Below are 16,717 nucleotides of genomic sequence, written 5' to 3'. Positions count from 1 at the left end.
AGACTCAGTGGAAATGCGCTTGGTTAAGACGTGCTTTTATGAGGCGGAGAATTAGCCTGCAAATCAGAGATGTGCGCTCGCCGGGCAGTTTAGTAAATACCACGCAGTTCATCATTAGGCGCACTCCTCCCATTAAATAGCGCTACACGCCTACGTTACCACCCACGTTTCCGAACCATCCCACCTGTTTGCAGGTACACACCCTCAAAGCGTTAATATGCGCTGCGCCAGCTTAGTAAATACCGTTTTTCGTTACGACCGCTATTTTACGCCAGAAAATGGGCGCAATCCTGTTAGTAAATCAGGCCCTAAGCCTTTAACTACACTATAGTTTACCATTTCCCACAACCAAGGGTAAACAAAAGGCCTTTTAACCCTCCCATTAGGCCTTAATCGCTCACCATTCTCTACCCTATTATGCCTTTCCTGTTAACCTCACATCTATAGAGGCTCTCCAAAACCCCTCAAAGGTGATGGGATCCGTAACAAAGAGAGAGAGAAAGAGAACACAAGAGAGAAAGACAGCGAGAGGGAGGTAGAGAGAGAGAGAGAGAGAGAGGGGGAAACGGAGAGATAGAGAGAGGATTAGAAAGGTTACTCTTCACAAGCACCTAATGATGCCTGTAGCAGTCCAAGGCTCCAAGCAGAGCCAGGCCTGAGCTGACAGGCTTACGCTCAAATGTCTGACTCACGCTTTTACACACTGGCTCCATTTTATCAGTTCCAAGAAGTGCTGGCCGGCCTGACTTGCTCCTCACATGTTCAGAAGGACCCCATAGAGACAAACGGAGAGATGGGGAGAGGGAGGGAAGGAAGGAAGGAGGGAGGGAGATGCGTCAAATTTCAGACCCTTCCAAGTATGGGGTTCTTATAGGGCATTCATTTCCTCTCCAGTCTCCCACGATAAAAATCTCTTTCTCTCTCTCTCTCTCTCTCTCTCCTTGGCCTTCGCAAGCGTGGTGCGTCAAGGAACTACAGCCAGGGATCTTTTGGCCCTTATAAAAGCAAAACAGATCACTAAAGACCCAATGCTAATACAATCCATCCATACAGTGCAATGTCCCCTCCAAACACACACACACACACACACACACACACACACACACACACACACACGCACACACACACACACACACACGCACACACACACGCACGCACACACACACACACACACGCCCCTCACTCCGGTCTGAGTTGAGCAATAGGAAAAGAAATGACTCTTTGTGTAAGCGCCTCTGACAGAAGCTGCCTGGAGCTTCCTCAGGGTGCTGCTCTGGAGTGGCCCACAGAAAGGGAGAGAGGAGTAGAGGAGAGAAGTTGAGAGGAGGGGAGAGAGGAGTGAGGATAAGAAGCATACCTGCCAACACTCCCGTTTATCCCAGGTTTCCAGTCCCCCCCCCCCCCCCTTTTTTTAGTTTCTCCAGGGCAACTCCAGTAATTTGCATGGCCCTCACACTTTACTATGAGTCATCCTAATGCATTGGACCATAGGCTTGGTATGTTTGTCTGATCGTCTATGAAACACAGTCCACACATTACATAAAATCTGAACCAATTGGTCACAGCAACCTGGCAACTGTCAACCCGATAAAGGGGTGTATGCGAAGCTGCTCTCTGCACAGGCAGGCAGGCAGGCCACTTCAATGCTCAATGAATAAGCCTTGTCAGGTCCAGCTGAAAACACCTCCCTCATTTTGAAACCTAAATGTTGGCAGGTATGAAGAAGGGAGAGAGGGGGAGAGGGGTGGAGGAGGGAGAGAGGGGTGGAGGAGGGAGATGGGTGGGGGCTGAGAGATACGCCATGCTCACTAGGTTAAAGGGCAGCAGAGCATGCCAGACACCAGGAGGGGGAAGAGGAGGAAAGAGGAGGAGGAGGAGGAGAGAAGGAAGACAACAGCGGGAAGGGAAACAGACACGGGGAGAAAAGGAAGGAAGAGATGAGATACAAGGCCAGAAGGCCATGGCAGGCGTGGGAGGCCAGATGAGAGAAGAAGAGGAGAGGAGGAGCAGGAAAAAAACGTGAGGGACACTGAGCATCTGACAACAGCCTCCCACACAATGGTCTCAGCCTCGGGTCAGTCTGACACGTGTGTGTCTGTGTTGGTGTGTGTGTGTGTGTGTAATGGAAACCAGCAGGTACAGTGCTGTGCAGTGTGTTGTAAACCTCACACCTTAAGAGACGTGCTAGCCACAGGTTAGCACCCATAGGTTCTAGCCTCCTTGCTACTCCGCTCGCCTCCCATGCCAGAGTTTGTGAGTTGCACTACGGGACTGTGCTTGTCTACATATGAGGGGGGAGGAGGGGGGGCTTGTAAATTCAGTTCAACAAGGCAACATTTCAAGATGAAATGACAAGATAAAGAAAAACTGGTTAGTATGACATATCAATAGATGAATCCCAGATGATGAATAGCTCTTTAAGCGTCAGACCCAATAGATCAGCGATGCCAATCCTTGAGCTTACCCTCCCGGGCTGTTAGAGGCTCGGGGGCAGAATTCCTGAAGCGTGACAGCGCTCTAGTGCCCCACAAGCTGGCGGTGTCAGAGAGAGGCAGTTCCGATTAATCTCCAGAAGCACATTCCACGGCTTGCTTAGGCATGACTCGCTTCTGCGACCTCTCTCCTCTGCTCCCTCACGCTCACGCTCCCACTCCGCCTCACCGTGCTTGAGGGCTTCGCCTCTGTAATCTCTGTCATGGTTACCCTGGCGATGCTTCAGCTAAACACCGCTGTGTATATGTGTGCGAAGAACAGGCTCATCCGGTGCATGTGTAAGTGTTTGAGCGTGTGTGTGTGTGTGTGTGTTAAAGAAAGAATGCGTCTGTGAAACAGAAAGAATGTGTTAGTGTATTTATGCAAGATGTGTGTGTATCTGTGTGTGTGCATGTGTCTGAGTATATGTCTATGTGTGAGTGTGTGTGTGTGTGGATGAGTATGTGAGACAGAAAGATACATGTGTGTGAGAGTTAACAAAAGTTCATTTTTGCACTTGCTGTGTGTGTGTGTGTCACTGTGCTTTTCTGGTGCTAGGCTCCACAGTGCACGCACCAGCCGGACGGCCTTATAGCAAACTGAGGTGGACCTGAGCCACGTCCACCCTGGTGATCCACACCATGCAGAGCAGAGCAGAGCACCTCCCGTCAGGCTGGCCCCTCGCTCTCGCAGCGCTCACTGGAGTCATATGACTGCGCCCTGGACGCCTGCCAACGGAAACATACAGCGCTGCTAACGTAAGGTGTGTGGAACTCAGGGGGTTGGGAAAAGCTCTGTGTGAAGAGTGGGCTTCTCCGAATGAACTTGAGATTGCGGCGGACCTTTGGTGCTCTGAGCTAATTAGCTTATTGAACTGTGTGCTTTTCTCAGGGATATAGGATACACCTTTGCACTGGGTTAGGACATCTGGGTGGATGGGTGGGGGTGGGGGTGGGGTCAGGGGTGGTCATGTGTGTAGGTATGTGCACATGCAAGGGTCTATAGCTGAAGCATGTAGGTCTCTGAGCGTGCACATATGGGTACTGGGTGGAAAAATATGTGGGTGTGTGTGGTATGTGACAATGTGCAGGTGAGTGAATGGATAACTAGGTTGGCCCTGGTTTCTCAGTATGTCTGTGTGTATCCATATGTGTGCAAGTGGGTAGTTTTGTGTGTGTGCGTGGGTGTGTGTGTGAGTGTGCATTTGTGTCGATGCATTGATGGGTGAATCGGTAACTATGCCCAGCTTTTGGGTGGTTTAACAAGCCCTGGACAGAGCGCCTCTAGGAGGGGTAAATAGCTTGACATGGGCTCACTTCAGGGGCCCTAGCTTTGCAGGGGAAACTCTCTGAAAATAGCCTATTCCACCCAGCGGGTTGTCTTAAAACCCTGCGATAAATAGAAATGTATAATGCATTGGCGTGGGTTTTGTATGTAGGCATGGTGACATATTTTTCTCCGACAGGGAACATTTGCATGTGTCAATAACAAAACATCACTGCCCAATTGTGATTTATCTATCTGCCAAAAAATAACACATTCCCTTTAATAAGAGAGGGATGACATTATGCCTACACATTTCTGTATTAGCAGGAGCCGGACCAACCCCGTGTTATGGGCTAGTGCAATTGATCTGTCTTTGATATCCTTCAAGGTAACATATCCTGGCAGGCTTTAAAAAAAAAAAAAGAATAATTGGTTTGTTTTAAAGGCTAAACACATTGGAGGTAGTTCAATTTTTCTGATTTCAATGAAATGCCCAGTCAGCCCAATGCCCATGATGTAAGTACACAAAAATGTGTTCTTCATAAATTTCAGTGTAAATATAGAGGAAATGCTGCACAGCCACAAAAGGTCTCTTTTGTTGGCATTGCCGAACGGAATGCAGAACGAGATTGCATTTGGTTTGTCCAGGTGTTCAAATTCATTAACATAAATATAGCTCACAATCTCCCATATCTCATGCACTTCCCATTCATGTAGTCTAATGGTCACTCTGCTCACAGCAACCCTGATCAATGTCCAAGAAAGGCATCAGTATATCCACACATACCAATAGCACTACTCATGCCAATACTAATTCTAGAGGGGTTCTGAATGCATTGACCGCCCCAAATTATCTAGAATTACCAGAATAATGTTAAGTAATAATGAAAAAGCCATTTTAAGGCTAGCTTTTGATGGCGTTAAGTGGAAAGACGTAACATACATATTAACTACATATCGGGAAGTTATTGCATTATTGGGTTCTGCAAAAACAAGGTTAACCCAATAGTGTAGTCATTTATTACATGATTGGTACAAATATTATTCCATTATCAGTTAAGACAAACTATGACATCATTGGGAGTTATTACATTTTTTGGGAAATGATTACATCACTGGGCTCTACATGGCGTCCCATCTCTCTGGCTTTTTGCATAAGACTTTGCTGCAGAGCAAGCCCCTGCATCCTGACAGAAAAAGTGTTTTATCTGCAGGCTGTCAAAATAAGACTTATTACCCGATTCGCTGTCAAGAAGGGAAGATAATGAGAACGAATGGCATATACTTCAAGTGGGAGTGTCGAAAAAGCCTACAAATGGCTTCATAATCAGCACCATCCCTGCATGACTCTCTTATGATGCATCACCCACAATGCCATGTTTATGTCGTTTTCTTCTCCTTTTTTGTCTTCTTTATAAAAAAAAAGGCTAACAACCGGTGCCCATCAGGGGAGGTATCCTGGCATCGTAATGCCCAGTGGCAGCTGCCAGGGGAGTCGTCTGAATGCTGTGCATGCCGGCTAATGGCCAATAAAACCACCGCTGCCTTCATCTTCATCTCAGTGCGCCTCTCAGCTAAACGAACATCATTTTATTTCCACGCGCCATAACAGCCAAACGAATAGCCCTCTCCGTTAATGGCCAGAGGGAGACAGAGGGAGAAGGGACTGGCGCGGTCATGGAGAACGATGCCCGTCGTCATTATGGCTGCTGTGTGGTGGGCACGCCGCCAGGATCCGAATGTGTGGGTGTTTCCACAATACCAATGTTTACGGTGTCCCTGGGAGAGCCCGTCATGCCAGCTGGGCTCTCCGTCACAGCAAGGGAGAGATAGAGATATAGAGAGAGGGAGAGAAAGAGACAGAGAAAGAGGAGAGAGAAGGAGGGAGGGGTAGCGAAAGAGAGAGAGAGAGAGAGAGAGAGAGAGAGAGAGAGAGAGAGAGAGAGAGAGAAAGAGAGAGACGGGTCATCATAGAAGATAGCAGAGAGGCAACAATGACAAAAAAGGGTACTGTTAAGTGAATAGCTATTAGCATGACAGCCTGGCTTTATCCTGTCACCATGACAGATGAAACTGGAGCTGGTGCTGGGTAGTGAGTACTCTCAGAGCACACTGGCATCTCATCCCACGCCTCAGCTCAAGAAAGAGGTCCGCCTCTGAGGGCTTTCGAGAAGAGGTCTGAAACTCCTGTAGCTCCTGTGTTCTCATTTGGAAATTGCCAGTTTCATTCGCAACACAAAAGGTACAAAGAAAAATGAAAAGATAAAAGGAAAATAACACTGTCAAAAAGCAGCGTCTCGTCCAGTGGACGGTTTCGTCCCGCTGTTCTCTCCAGACACCTGTCCTCCATGACTCTCACTTCCTCCCAGGCTCTCTGGGTAACTGTGGCAGCACCGTCCTTGTTGGAGGCTGTTATTACCTCCACTGTGTTATTAGAGCTCATGGGGGAGCTTCAGACATTGCACTCACTCGGTAGCTAGCAAGATCACACCGTCTCACACACACACACACACACACACACACACACACACACACACACACACACACACAGAGAAATCCACATCACACGCACACACAAGCGGCAGGTAAATTATTTGTGTTCTCTTGAAATACATTCCTAGTATCTACAGGTACGATGTGGTCAGAATCACATTCAATTGTCAATTGACAATTGTCACATAATTGTGGATGAATGTGACCTAAATGTTAATTGAAACAGTGGTAAAAATGTGTGCTTTACACAAATGTGTTTATAGTGGAAGCGTGGGGACCAAAATCATTTGCAGGGGTGTGAAAGGGTGGAGAGGGGTTATGGCACGGTCAGAGGATTAGCTGAAGAAGGTGGGTGCAGCGTTAAGAAAACAGGCTCAGATACTGTTCCACCCTAGTGCACCTGACATGGAGTACAGCTCATTGTGTACTTTGCTCTTTTTTTTTTTTGCTCGTGCGACCACCAGCCGAGGTAGGTGGAACGTCTCTCTGAGAGGAAAAGAATGACACTGTACAGGTTTTTTTGGTTTATCTTGCCGCCTAGCCTCCAATCCATCAAGCCCCAATGACGGGTCTTCCAACTGAAGCTATTTATTTTCTCCATTCTTGCATAGCACTGCAACGGTCCCATAAAAAGTGGGGCAGGGAAAAAAATAGTCTCCCTTAGCAATAAGACTGATTTTATATGCAAGGCTTAACTATTTTAGAAGATGCTTCCCTCTGATAAGGACAAGAGAGGGTCAATGAGTTCTCTTTAAGATGGATGAATGCTTGATAGATGAAAAAGGAATGACATTCAGGACAGAGATGACATGGTAGGGTTGACTTTTCGGGGGAAGGAAAGTAAACAAGAAAGAACTTCAGTCAGAAGGACAAAGAAAGAAAGAAGGAGTTCCAAGTCAGAAGTCAGAAGACATAGGAAACAAGCTATGTAGGGGAAAGAGTGAGTGATTTAGACAGAGAGAGAGAGAGCGAGAGAGAGTGATTGATTTAGACAAAGAGAGAGTGCGAGATAGAGAGAATTAGTCATTTAGACAGAGAGAGTGAGTGAGTGATTTAGAGAGAGAGAGAGAGAAAGAGAGAGAGAGAGAGAGAGCGAGCGAGACACACACACACACACACACACACACACACACACAATCACTTACCACCACTCAGGAGTCTCATCACCAGCCAGAGCTCATCCTTCACCACGAAGGAGGTGTAGTAGGACACGATGTTGGGGTGGTGGCACTGGCTCATGGCCTGGATCTCTTTCTGTGGGGGAGAAACACAGTAACACACCCGTCAGCATCGCCAGCACAGGGCAGAAACACACCCGTCAGCATCGCCACCCGTCAGAATCGCCACCACCTATGACCCGTCCACCGCCACAGAGCCTGTACCTGTCTGTGTGCACCACCACCTCCTCCTCCTCCTCCTGCTGCTGCTGCTGTTACTCCTAATGCCACTACCAGCGTTTCATTTTTATGGTGCGTCTCATAAAACATATAGCCTGCATAATGACTTACCTAATTGTGTTTTACATTTTTTTTTATAACAAATTGAATTTCATTGTGAAAAAAAAAACCCCACACACAACTAGGGATGGGAACCGAAACCCGGTTCTTGTTTAGAACCGGTTCCTAATGAGCCGAATCTTTGGAATCGTTAGCAAAATTCAAAACCGGGTCTGTAAACGGACCTCTGTGCCGTTTGCGCATGCGCGAACTCTTCCTTTAAAAAATCAGACCGCAGCAGAAATGGCAACTAGACAGAAGCGATCTAAAGTGTGGCTTTATTTCACTCGAACAAATGCAAACATGGTCACTTGTAACGTCTGTAAAACATGTATTTTGTCAAAGGGAGGAGGTACATCTACTATGAATAAGCACTTGAGCACACAACATGGTATTCAATTATTGTCATGTTTTTGTAATGATTGTCATGTTTTTGACTAACTAACGACGGCGCTTCATCCCTAACTTACCAAGTTAAACTCCTCAAAATGTTTTATCATAACGGTGTTACTCGTGTGTTATCAGCAAACGTTTGCGTTGTCGTGTTAACCATAACTAAACTTAGGATTTAATTGCTTAACAGAATGGGCGATGTTGGACATTGTCACATAACGTAGGCTAGCTTAGCTGTAGAATAAGGTGACCAGACGTCCCCGGTTTCCGGGGACAGTCCCCGTTTTTGGTGGCCTGTCCCCGGCTGGAGCTGTCCCCGGAAATGTCCCCGGTTTTCACAGATAGACCCGGGATAGAAATTAAAAATTAAAAAAGAAAACAATGACCAAAACGTTTAGTTGCGTAGCCTACATACCACAGGCTCAAGCAAGCCAGCCAGCAGCCAGGGCAGCAAGCTCTCGCTCGGAGCTCAAAGATCTAGAATGACCGTTTTAGTATTTTGATTGGTGGAATATGCAGCGCGGTAGAATCTTTGCCATTGGCTTTTTTTTATTATTTAGAAAGAGATCGCGTTCACTCATTCATTCAGCCAGCTAGCTCTGACAATACGAGTACAACAAGATAGGATAGCATTGGGATAGGTTAGTGTCATTGTTTATCATCTATGTCATATATTTAACTCATGATCTACATATTTAACCCATGATCTACAATAATCATATTATTTAACCTATGATCTACAATTTGCAACAATGTGTGTGTTAAGCAGCAGCTATCTGTTGGTCAGATGTCAGTCACATCTGTAGACTTGCTAACTAACTTTGTTAACTTTTTAACATTAGCAGTGATACTAGCTACAGTACTATGATATTACAGTTTCACTAATCTGGGTTACTAGAGGTAGTTGGCAACTTGACATTAAATGAAACCACTTGAAAGCTGAGGAGTTCGGACTTACATTAATCACAAACCGTATGAGGTATGCTATCTCTGTCTGGGTGGCTCCGGTGTTGTACCCGATTCAGCACCCCCGTCAGAATATGCACCCCCTTGACGCACCACTCGCAGTTCGCCTAAACAAACGCAGGGAAAAATACTATACTACGATTTCATTATTTGTGAAAGAGATGGAAGAGAAGAACACAAGTGATTACAGTCTTTAGAACTGTTCTAAAGAGTACAAACAACCGATGTTTTTCTATGCACCCCCTTGACGCACCACTCGCTTGATCGGAAAGGAAAGCAGTTCGCCTAAATAAACGCATGGAAAAATACTATAGCCTACTACGATTTCATTATTTGTGAAAGAGATGGAAGAGAAGAACACAAGTGATTACAGTCTTTAGAACTGTTCTAAAGAGTACAAACAACCGATGTTTTTCTTCCAAAAGCCTCGGATAATAGCGAACGCAAAAGAACACCTTTTTGTTCTGTGGAAATATATAGCCTACCCCAGCCATGACTACAAAATGAATTAATGTAATTTTGAATGAGCAAGTTGAATGAATTTGACACGGTGTTTCACAAGACTAAATAACGAAATGCAGTTTAGTATCTAACAGGAAGTGCAAATAAGCAGAAAGTGCAGAATATGTGCATATGAATGGCAGTGGTATATACATAATGAGATAGTATAAGATACAGTATGATACAGTACTCTGTTTACTCATACTAGTCCCATGTCTGTACTCTGAAAAGCATTTGATGATCGGATCAACAGAATTCTTTTAAAGGGGGGGGGTGCATATCACGACAGGCCTATTTTCACACCAGTCAGAATAAGCACCCCCTGTTCAATTCTACTAGGAAGGTGTCACATGCATGAAACTCACTGTGCTTACTCATACTAGTCCCATGTATGTACTCTGAAAAGCATTTGATGATCGGATCAACAGAATTATTTTAAAGGAGGGGGTGCATATCACGACAGGCCTATTTTCACACCAGTCAGAATAAGCACCCCCTGTTCAATTCTACTAGGAAGGTGTCACATGCATGAAACTCACTCTGCTTACTCATACTAGTCCCTTGGCTGTACTCTGAAAAGCATTTGATGTTGGAGTCAACAGAATTATTTTAAGGGGGGTGCTTATTCTGACCGGTGTGAAAATAGGCCTGTCGTGATATGCACCCCCCCCCCCCCCCCCCCTTTAAAAGAATTCTGTTGACCCCAACATCAAATGCTTTTCAGAGTACAGACATGGGACTAGTATGAGTAGGCAGAGTGAGTTTCATGCATGTGCCACCTTCCTAGCAGAATTGAACAGGGGGTGCTTATTCTGCATGGTATGAAATTGGCCTGTCGTGATATGCACCCCCCCCCCCCCCCCCCCCCCCCCTTTAAAATAATTCTGTTGATCCGATCATCAAATGCTTTTCAGAGTACAGACATGGGACTAGTATGAGTAAGCAGAGTACAGTATCATACTGTATCTTATACTATCCCAGTATATACCACTGCCATTCATATGCACATATTCTGCACTTTCTGCTTATTTGCACTTCCTGTTAGATCCTAAACTGCATTTCGTTATTTAGTCTTGTGAAACACCGTGTCAAATACATTCAACTTGCTAATTCAAAATTACATTAATTCATTTTGTAGTCATGGCTTGGGTAGGCTATATATTTCCACAGAACAAAAAGGTGTTCTTTTGCGTTCGCTATTATCCGAGGTTTTTGAAAGAAAAACATCGGTTTTTTGTACTCTTAGAACAGTTCTAAAGACTGTAATCACTTGTGTTCTTCTCTTCCATCTCTTTCACAAATAATGAAATCGTAGTATAGTATTTTTCCATGCGTTTATTTAGGCGAACTGCTTTCCTTTCCGATCAAGCGAGTGGTGCGTCAAGGGTTGCATAGAAAAACATCGGTTGTTTGTACTCTTTAGAACAGTTCTAAAGACTGTAATCACTTGTGTTCTTCTCTTCGATCTCTTTCACAAATAATGAAATCGTAGTATAGTATTTTCCCCTGCGTTTGTTTAGGCAAGCGAGTGGTGCGTCAAGGGGGTGCATATTCTGACGGGGGTGCTGAATCGGGTACAACACCGGGAACGTTGGTTTAAAAGCCGCGCAACCACTCTTCCCTGCCATCAATTTTGTTGTAGGCTTTAGATACAGCCTGGTTGAACACGAACGTTTTCGTTTTATATTGTATCAACATACGTTTTCAAATAGCCCTGGGCCAGGCTGTCAGATGTCTATTTTATCACTATAACATTATACTCAAAATCGGAAGAATATTTTTTTCTTTGTCAAGTTTAGTCAAACTGCTGATGTTATGGCAGTGGGTTGCGTTCAAGATGAGGAAGCAAAAACAGTCTCATCAGTTCAATTTTAAGCAGGAGGTTAAAAAATGTGCTAAAATATGAGTCATGTGCTTAGGCTACATAGATTTCCATGTAGCCTAGAATAAGGGTAGGACTACATTACCTAAAAACTAAAACAAAAAACGTATGTTCTTGTGGTGGTCTCTTAAAAGACACTAATGAAATGTGTTTTTCCCCACATTAACTTCACATATTCTGCATTAACAAAGATGTCAACTGGAAGTGTGCCACAGAACTTGTTATTATTTAGATTATTCAGATCTCCCCCCTTCACCTTGACATTGCTTGGATTTTTTTTACTGAAATTGTATTTTGAATCTTTTTGTTTGTTTGTTTCTTAAATCACTTTTGGTATAGTAATACCTAAAAAAAACAATTCCAAAGATCATGGAGTGTATGGGCCTAATCTGTATTTTCATTGTTCCAGCTGATTACACAGAATATAGGAATACACTGCATTTAGTTTCCTCAATGGCCTTAACATGTTCTATGCTGGAAAAACATACACCTGACACCCATATGTGCAGACCAGTCACTTATCAGCCAAGCACAGAGGTTAGGCCTACTGCAAGGAAGCTTGAGTCAACGAGGTTCTTATCACAAAAAATTGGTTCTAATTATCTGGCAAAAGGTTGTTACCTTTACTACTCTTCATTTCAGCCACTTTGTGATTAGTTTTAAGATAAATACTCGTTGTTTGACACTTCCCCTTGCAATTTACAAGAACAAGGGTAAGATAAACTGCTTTATGAAAAAGGGCCCAGCCAGTGTCCCCGTTTTTCCGTTTACAAAGACAAAAACTTTACATGTTTTGGAGGTGTTAACGTATCTGAACTGAAATTGTCCCCGGATTTTGTCTCAGAAATCTGGTCACCTTACTGTAGAATCTTCTATTTTCAGCCATTGGCTTGAGGCAGAGGCAGTGCTTGCCTCCCCTCTGTTGGTTCTAGAAAGTTTGCTGATAACACACGAGTAACACCGTTATGATAAAACATTTTGAGGACTTTACCTTGGCTTGGTAAGTCATGAAACGCAAAAGACTCCGTTAATAATGGCGTTGCCTAGCAACGCGTGCAGCTCCCTATGGATACGTTTCTCTTTCAATTCAGTGGCAGCAATAGTTAAGTTTTAAATATACTGAGTGCCTAGTTTGCGAATCATCTTTGTTCAAATACGTATGTGAGGCATTGTGTGCATGATACAAGTAAGTATGTTTCAGTACGTTATTGTGTTTGTAGTGGGTTCTACATTGCTATTAGAAGCGTTAAGCATAATAGTTCGCAATTAGCCATACAACCAAGCAACCTACAAGAAAATATACAGTCCTTCAGTTTACTCAATAACAAGGGCTTCATGTCAGATCAGACAATTCAACGATTTTGTTAGTGCCATTTTATTGCCAGATTTAGTTTATCTTAAGAGTGCAATGAGGGAGGGGTTTAGATTGGACTAACTTAAACTAAACCTGGATGCATGTTCTAACAATTATGAGACATTTCCTGAGGTATATCTGCTCTGGAAAAGAAAGATCAGTAGGTAGCAGAGGAAGGGTTGTATAGGGGTTGTTTGCTATTTCACTCATACACTCATCTATACAGTATAGATGAGTGAATGAGTGAAATAGCAATCAACAGTGCTCTGCAATGTCAATGTATAGCTTTAGAGTTGACACTCTCACCACATATGCATTTAAATATTGTTGTTTTATATTTAGTGGCAAGAATGTCTGTTTTTTAATAAAAGTTTTTGGTTATTTATGTAAACATTCTGTTTATGGTGTGTGCAGCATTCTAGAAATTTATATAAAAGAACATTAATGTAAAAAACCCGTTTGTGCTCTTTTTTCACCCCTTACCCAATAAGAATCGATAAGAGAATCGATAAGGAATCGAATCGATAAGCAGGAATCGATAAGGAACCGGAATCGTTAAAATCGTAAAGGTTCTCATCCCTACACACAACACTGTAATGATGATCCTGTACCATATGTGCTATAGCATATGTCTTACCCAGTTGTAACCCAATTTCCCCTATATTGCTATCTAATTTGAGATTAACCAGGTCTCAGTACAGTAATCACACAAGGCCATCAAAACACACTGCGCAGCCACCTACTGTATGGCTAGATTAGGACATGGCAGAAATGGATCTGTTAACCAATCATAGCATACAAATGCATGAGAGCGACGAGCGACGACCCTCTCACCTCTCCCTCTCTATCTCTCTGTATGAAATTTCCTGCTCTAATGACGAGAACTGAGGGAGAAAATTGTTGCCCTCGGAGGCAAACAAGACGGCTACCTTTCATTAGGTCATATAGCGGAACTGATTAACTGAAGCGCTCTCCACGTGCGCACAACAATTCCCCGATGTCCTGCAGAACGGAATTAACCGCTAAATGAGTTTGCTCTGAAAGCCGCGGAACGACGGCATACCGCTGCCACGGTGGCCCACCCCGAAATAACGCGCACAAGGTATTTACACTCGACAGGTGAACGGCTTGCTCGTTTTTCCGTAACGAGGGAGAGGTTTCTACGCAAATCTGTCTCCTGGCAGGAGGTACACTGAAAACAAACAGAAGCCAGACCCTGCCATAAACACGGCACTCGTTTCCCCCCCCCTACAATTTCCCTCACGATCCAGTTAAACTGAGCAGGACTGCTGGAGGAAGGGAGCATTCTGACGCAATGGTTTACCAGAGGAAGGAGGGGGGGAAAAACTCCAAAACAAAAGATTGATTTTCCAATAAAAAATGGCAGTCGTGCCCTGAACCCCACCACACACACACACGCACACGCACACGCACACGCACACACGCACACACACACACTCTTTAGGCAGTTCCCAGCTCTCAACAGCTCTGTGGCTGTGCGTCAGACTCTAGTGGCTTGCGAAGAGCTGAAGCTAAGGTCATTCTGCTGGTGCGGGCCAATCCATCACTCACACTCCCTCCCCACACTCTTTTCACAGAGGGAGGCCTCCGATGGCTTTAAACAAGTGATCCCATCACACACACACACACACACACCCACCTCATGCCAGCTTACACTTCTTAGATCCTGTTCGCAGATAAGATTTTATGCAAAAGAATGAGACCATGAGCACATTCATGTGATTTTGGTTTCAGGCCGCGCCAGCACTTCCATAACACTCCCAACGCAACATAAGAGAAGCATGAAGCTGAGGGTCGAATTCACAGCCAATCGTGGGAAGACTCCAATATCTGCCACGAACGATCGATCAATCCATCGACAAAACAGTGAGCGAGGCTAATTTAATCCTGTCCTCCCATTACCGTAACAGGCACACTTTGCATTGCGAGACATTCACATTCTTCACTGACTCATCACTATTGAGCCAGAAGCTATGGACCGTGCTGTCTAAGAATCAGTCAGCCTGGTAGACAGAGATGGACTAGCGAGTTATGTTATGTGAGCCAAATGCTAATTCTCCAGATGTAAAACAACCAGAGAAACAGAAAAAGACTAAATGACAGCTATTAAATGGATTATGGATGACATCATACTTTTTACTACCATGGACAGGATCCGGTAGGCGGTTCACAGAAACACAAACAGGCACCTCATTTTGAATCATCTGTCTGTTGAGTGAGTCAAGGTAAACCCATCTTTTTTTTTGTTTACCCACTGTGGTGAATTCAAGTGTTGACTTGAGTCGATGGTTTCCAAGAAGTGATAATAACTCTGCCAACCAACCTCCTACCCCACCCCCAAATACTGAATGAAGATGGATGCCTTATGGGAAATGAGTCAGTCTCCCAGAATCCTATTCTTTTCCCACTAGGCCTCATCTCACTACGGGGTGTGTGATATTGTGTGTGTCTGTGTGTGTGTGTGTGTGTGTGTGTGTGTGTGTGTGTGTGTGTGTGTGTGTGTGTGTGTGTGTGTGTGTGTGTCTGTGTGTGTGTATGTGTGTGTGTGGTGGGTGACCTAATGAGCGTGTCTGCTCAGCAAAGCAGCTCTGTGACCAATCCTCAATTCAGAAACAAACTTTTTTTCTCAGCAACTGATATTTCCAAGGGCCCTTGCCGTGCATAGAGAGGCACGCCACATTGTGCTAGCGGCGTCACTCTCACACACGGTTGTCACTTCGCACAAAGGCAAGCCAATGGCCGGCTGGGTTGTTTTTGGAGAGCTGTGGCGTAAATTTAAAACATGGCAGCCCTCGAGATCATCTGTGTTACAGCCTGACTGGTCTATCCAGTCCTGGTTTCAACTTCCCAGATGACCTACCAGGGAATCTTTGAGGGAGAAAAACTTTCATATTAAACTCAAAAATCATGTGTACAAAATCCTTCCTGGACTGGATTCAGCTCCCAAAACACACACACACACACACACACACACACACACACACACACACACACACACACACACCTCACCACCAATTCAAACAATTCAATAACTTCCTGTCTGCCGGCTCGCCTGTCTCCACAGAGCCAATGCCCTCCCACCTACACCCCCCCCTGGTTCCTCCCCACATTTGGAGGTGGAGGGAGGCAACAATAACAATGACACAAGGCCTGCGGCTATAGCACTGGGGTTGAACCGCTCAACAGGCTCCACAGCTCCACGCTCCGCTCTCCTCTCCCACGAAAAAACGGGAAAGAGACGTGAGCGAGCTGGCGTCACTACCACTCAAATTGGCAGCAGACAACGACAGGACAAGTCAGGGAGCGTTTGGATTGGGGGGGGGGGCGGGGGGCAGGGGGTAGGACGACAATAGGGTGATGCCAGAGAGACGCGGCCTGCGGGTCACGGACCATTTGCCACGGCACTCTCCCATTTCCAGGCTACAATATGCATGGCACTGAGGGCCTTTGTTCCGCTATTGTGCCGCTGTAAACCTATCCGGGACAGGGCTGCAGATAGTGGAAGTGCTGTCTTCCGAGATCCTCCCTTGGCCATTATGGCAGTGTGTTTTTGGACCGAGTGGCATTGCCTCTTTTTCAATGCGATACTTCTCCATGATTACTCATCAGGATCCCCTGACACAAAAACGCACAATAGGGGTTTTCAAGTGCTGAAGCTTTTTTTTGTAGACTTAGGAGTCCTTTTGCGTAATAAGCAACAGTGCATTCACAACTATGTCATCATAGGTCATCAAACTGCACACTACAATGGAAACAAGTAAGTGGAAAGAATGAAAGTCAACCACAATGGTGTATATCATGACATCACAGCCACCATGACCCGAACCCATGGTCAACAGTGTCTGTTTACGTTACAGTGCGCTGTTGCCAGTT

At 45.0% G+C, this 16,717-nt stretch overlaps 1 protein-coding gene across 1 annotated transcript in view; it reads right to left on the bottom strand.

The window, feature by feature from the left end:
* oxsr1b (oxidative stress responsive kinase 1b) overlaps positions 1 to 16,717 on the bottom strand; it is a 72,399-nt gene that overhangs the window by 38,824 nt on the left and 16,858 nt on the right. The window contains exon 3 of the mRNA XM_080855401.1: positions 7,377 to 7,485. Within this exon, the coding sequence (XP_080711527.1) occupies positions 7,377 to 7,485 (109 nt within the window). The remainder of the gene's footprint in view (positions 1 to 7,376; positions 7,486 to 16,717) is intronic.

Source organism: Sprattus sprattus (genome assembly GCF_963457725.1).
Source record: "Sprattus sprattus genome assembly, chromosome: 17".
NCBI lineage: Eukaryota > Metazoa > Chordata > Actinopteri > Clupeiformes > Clupeidae > Sprattus > Sprattus sprattus.
Note: the sequence above shows the minus strand (reverse complement) of the source record. Positions and strands in the feature narration are given on the sequence as shown.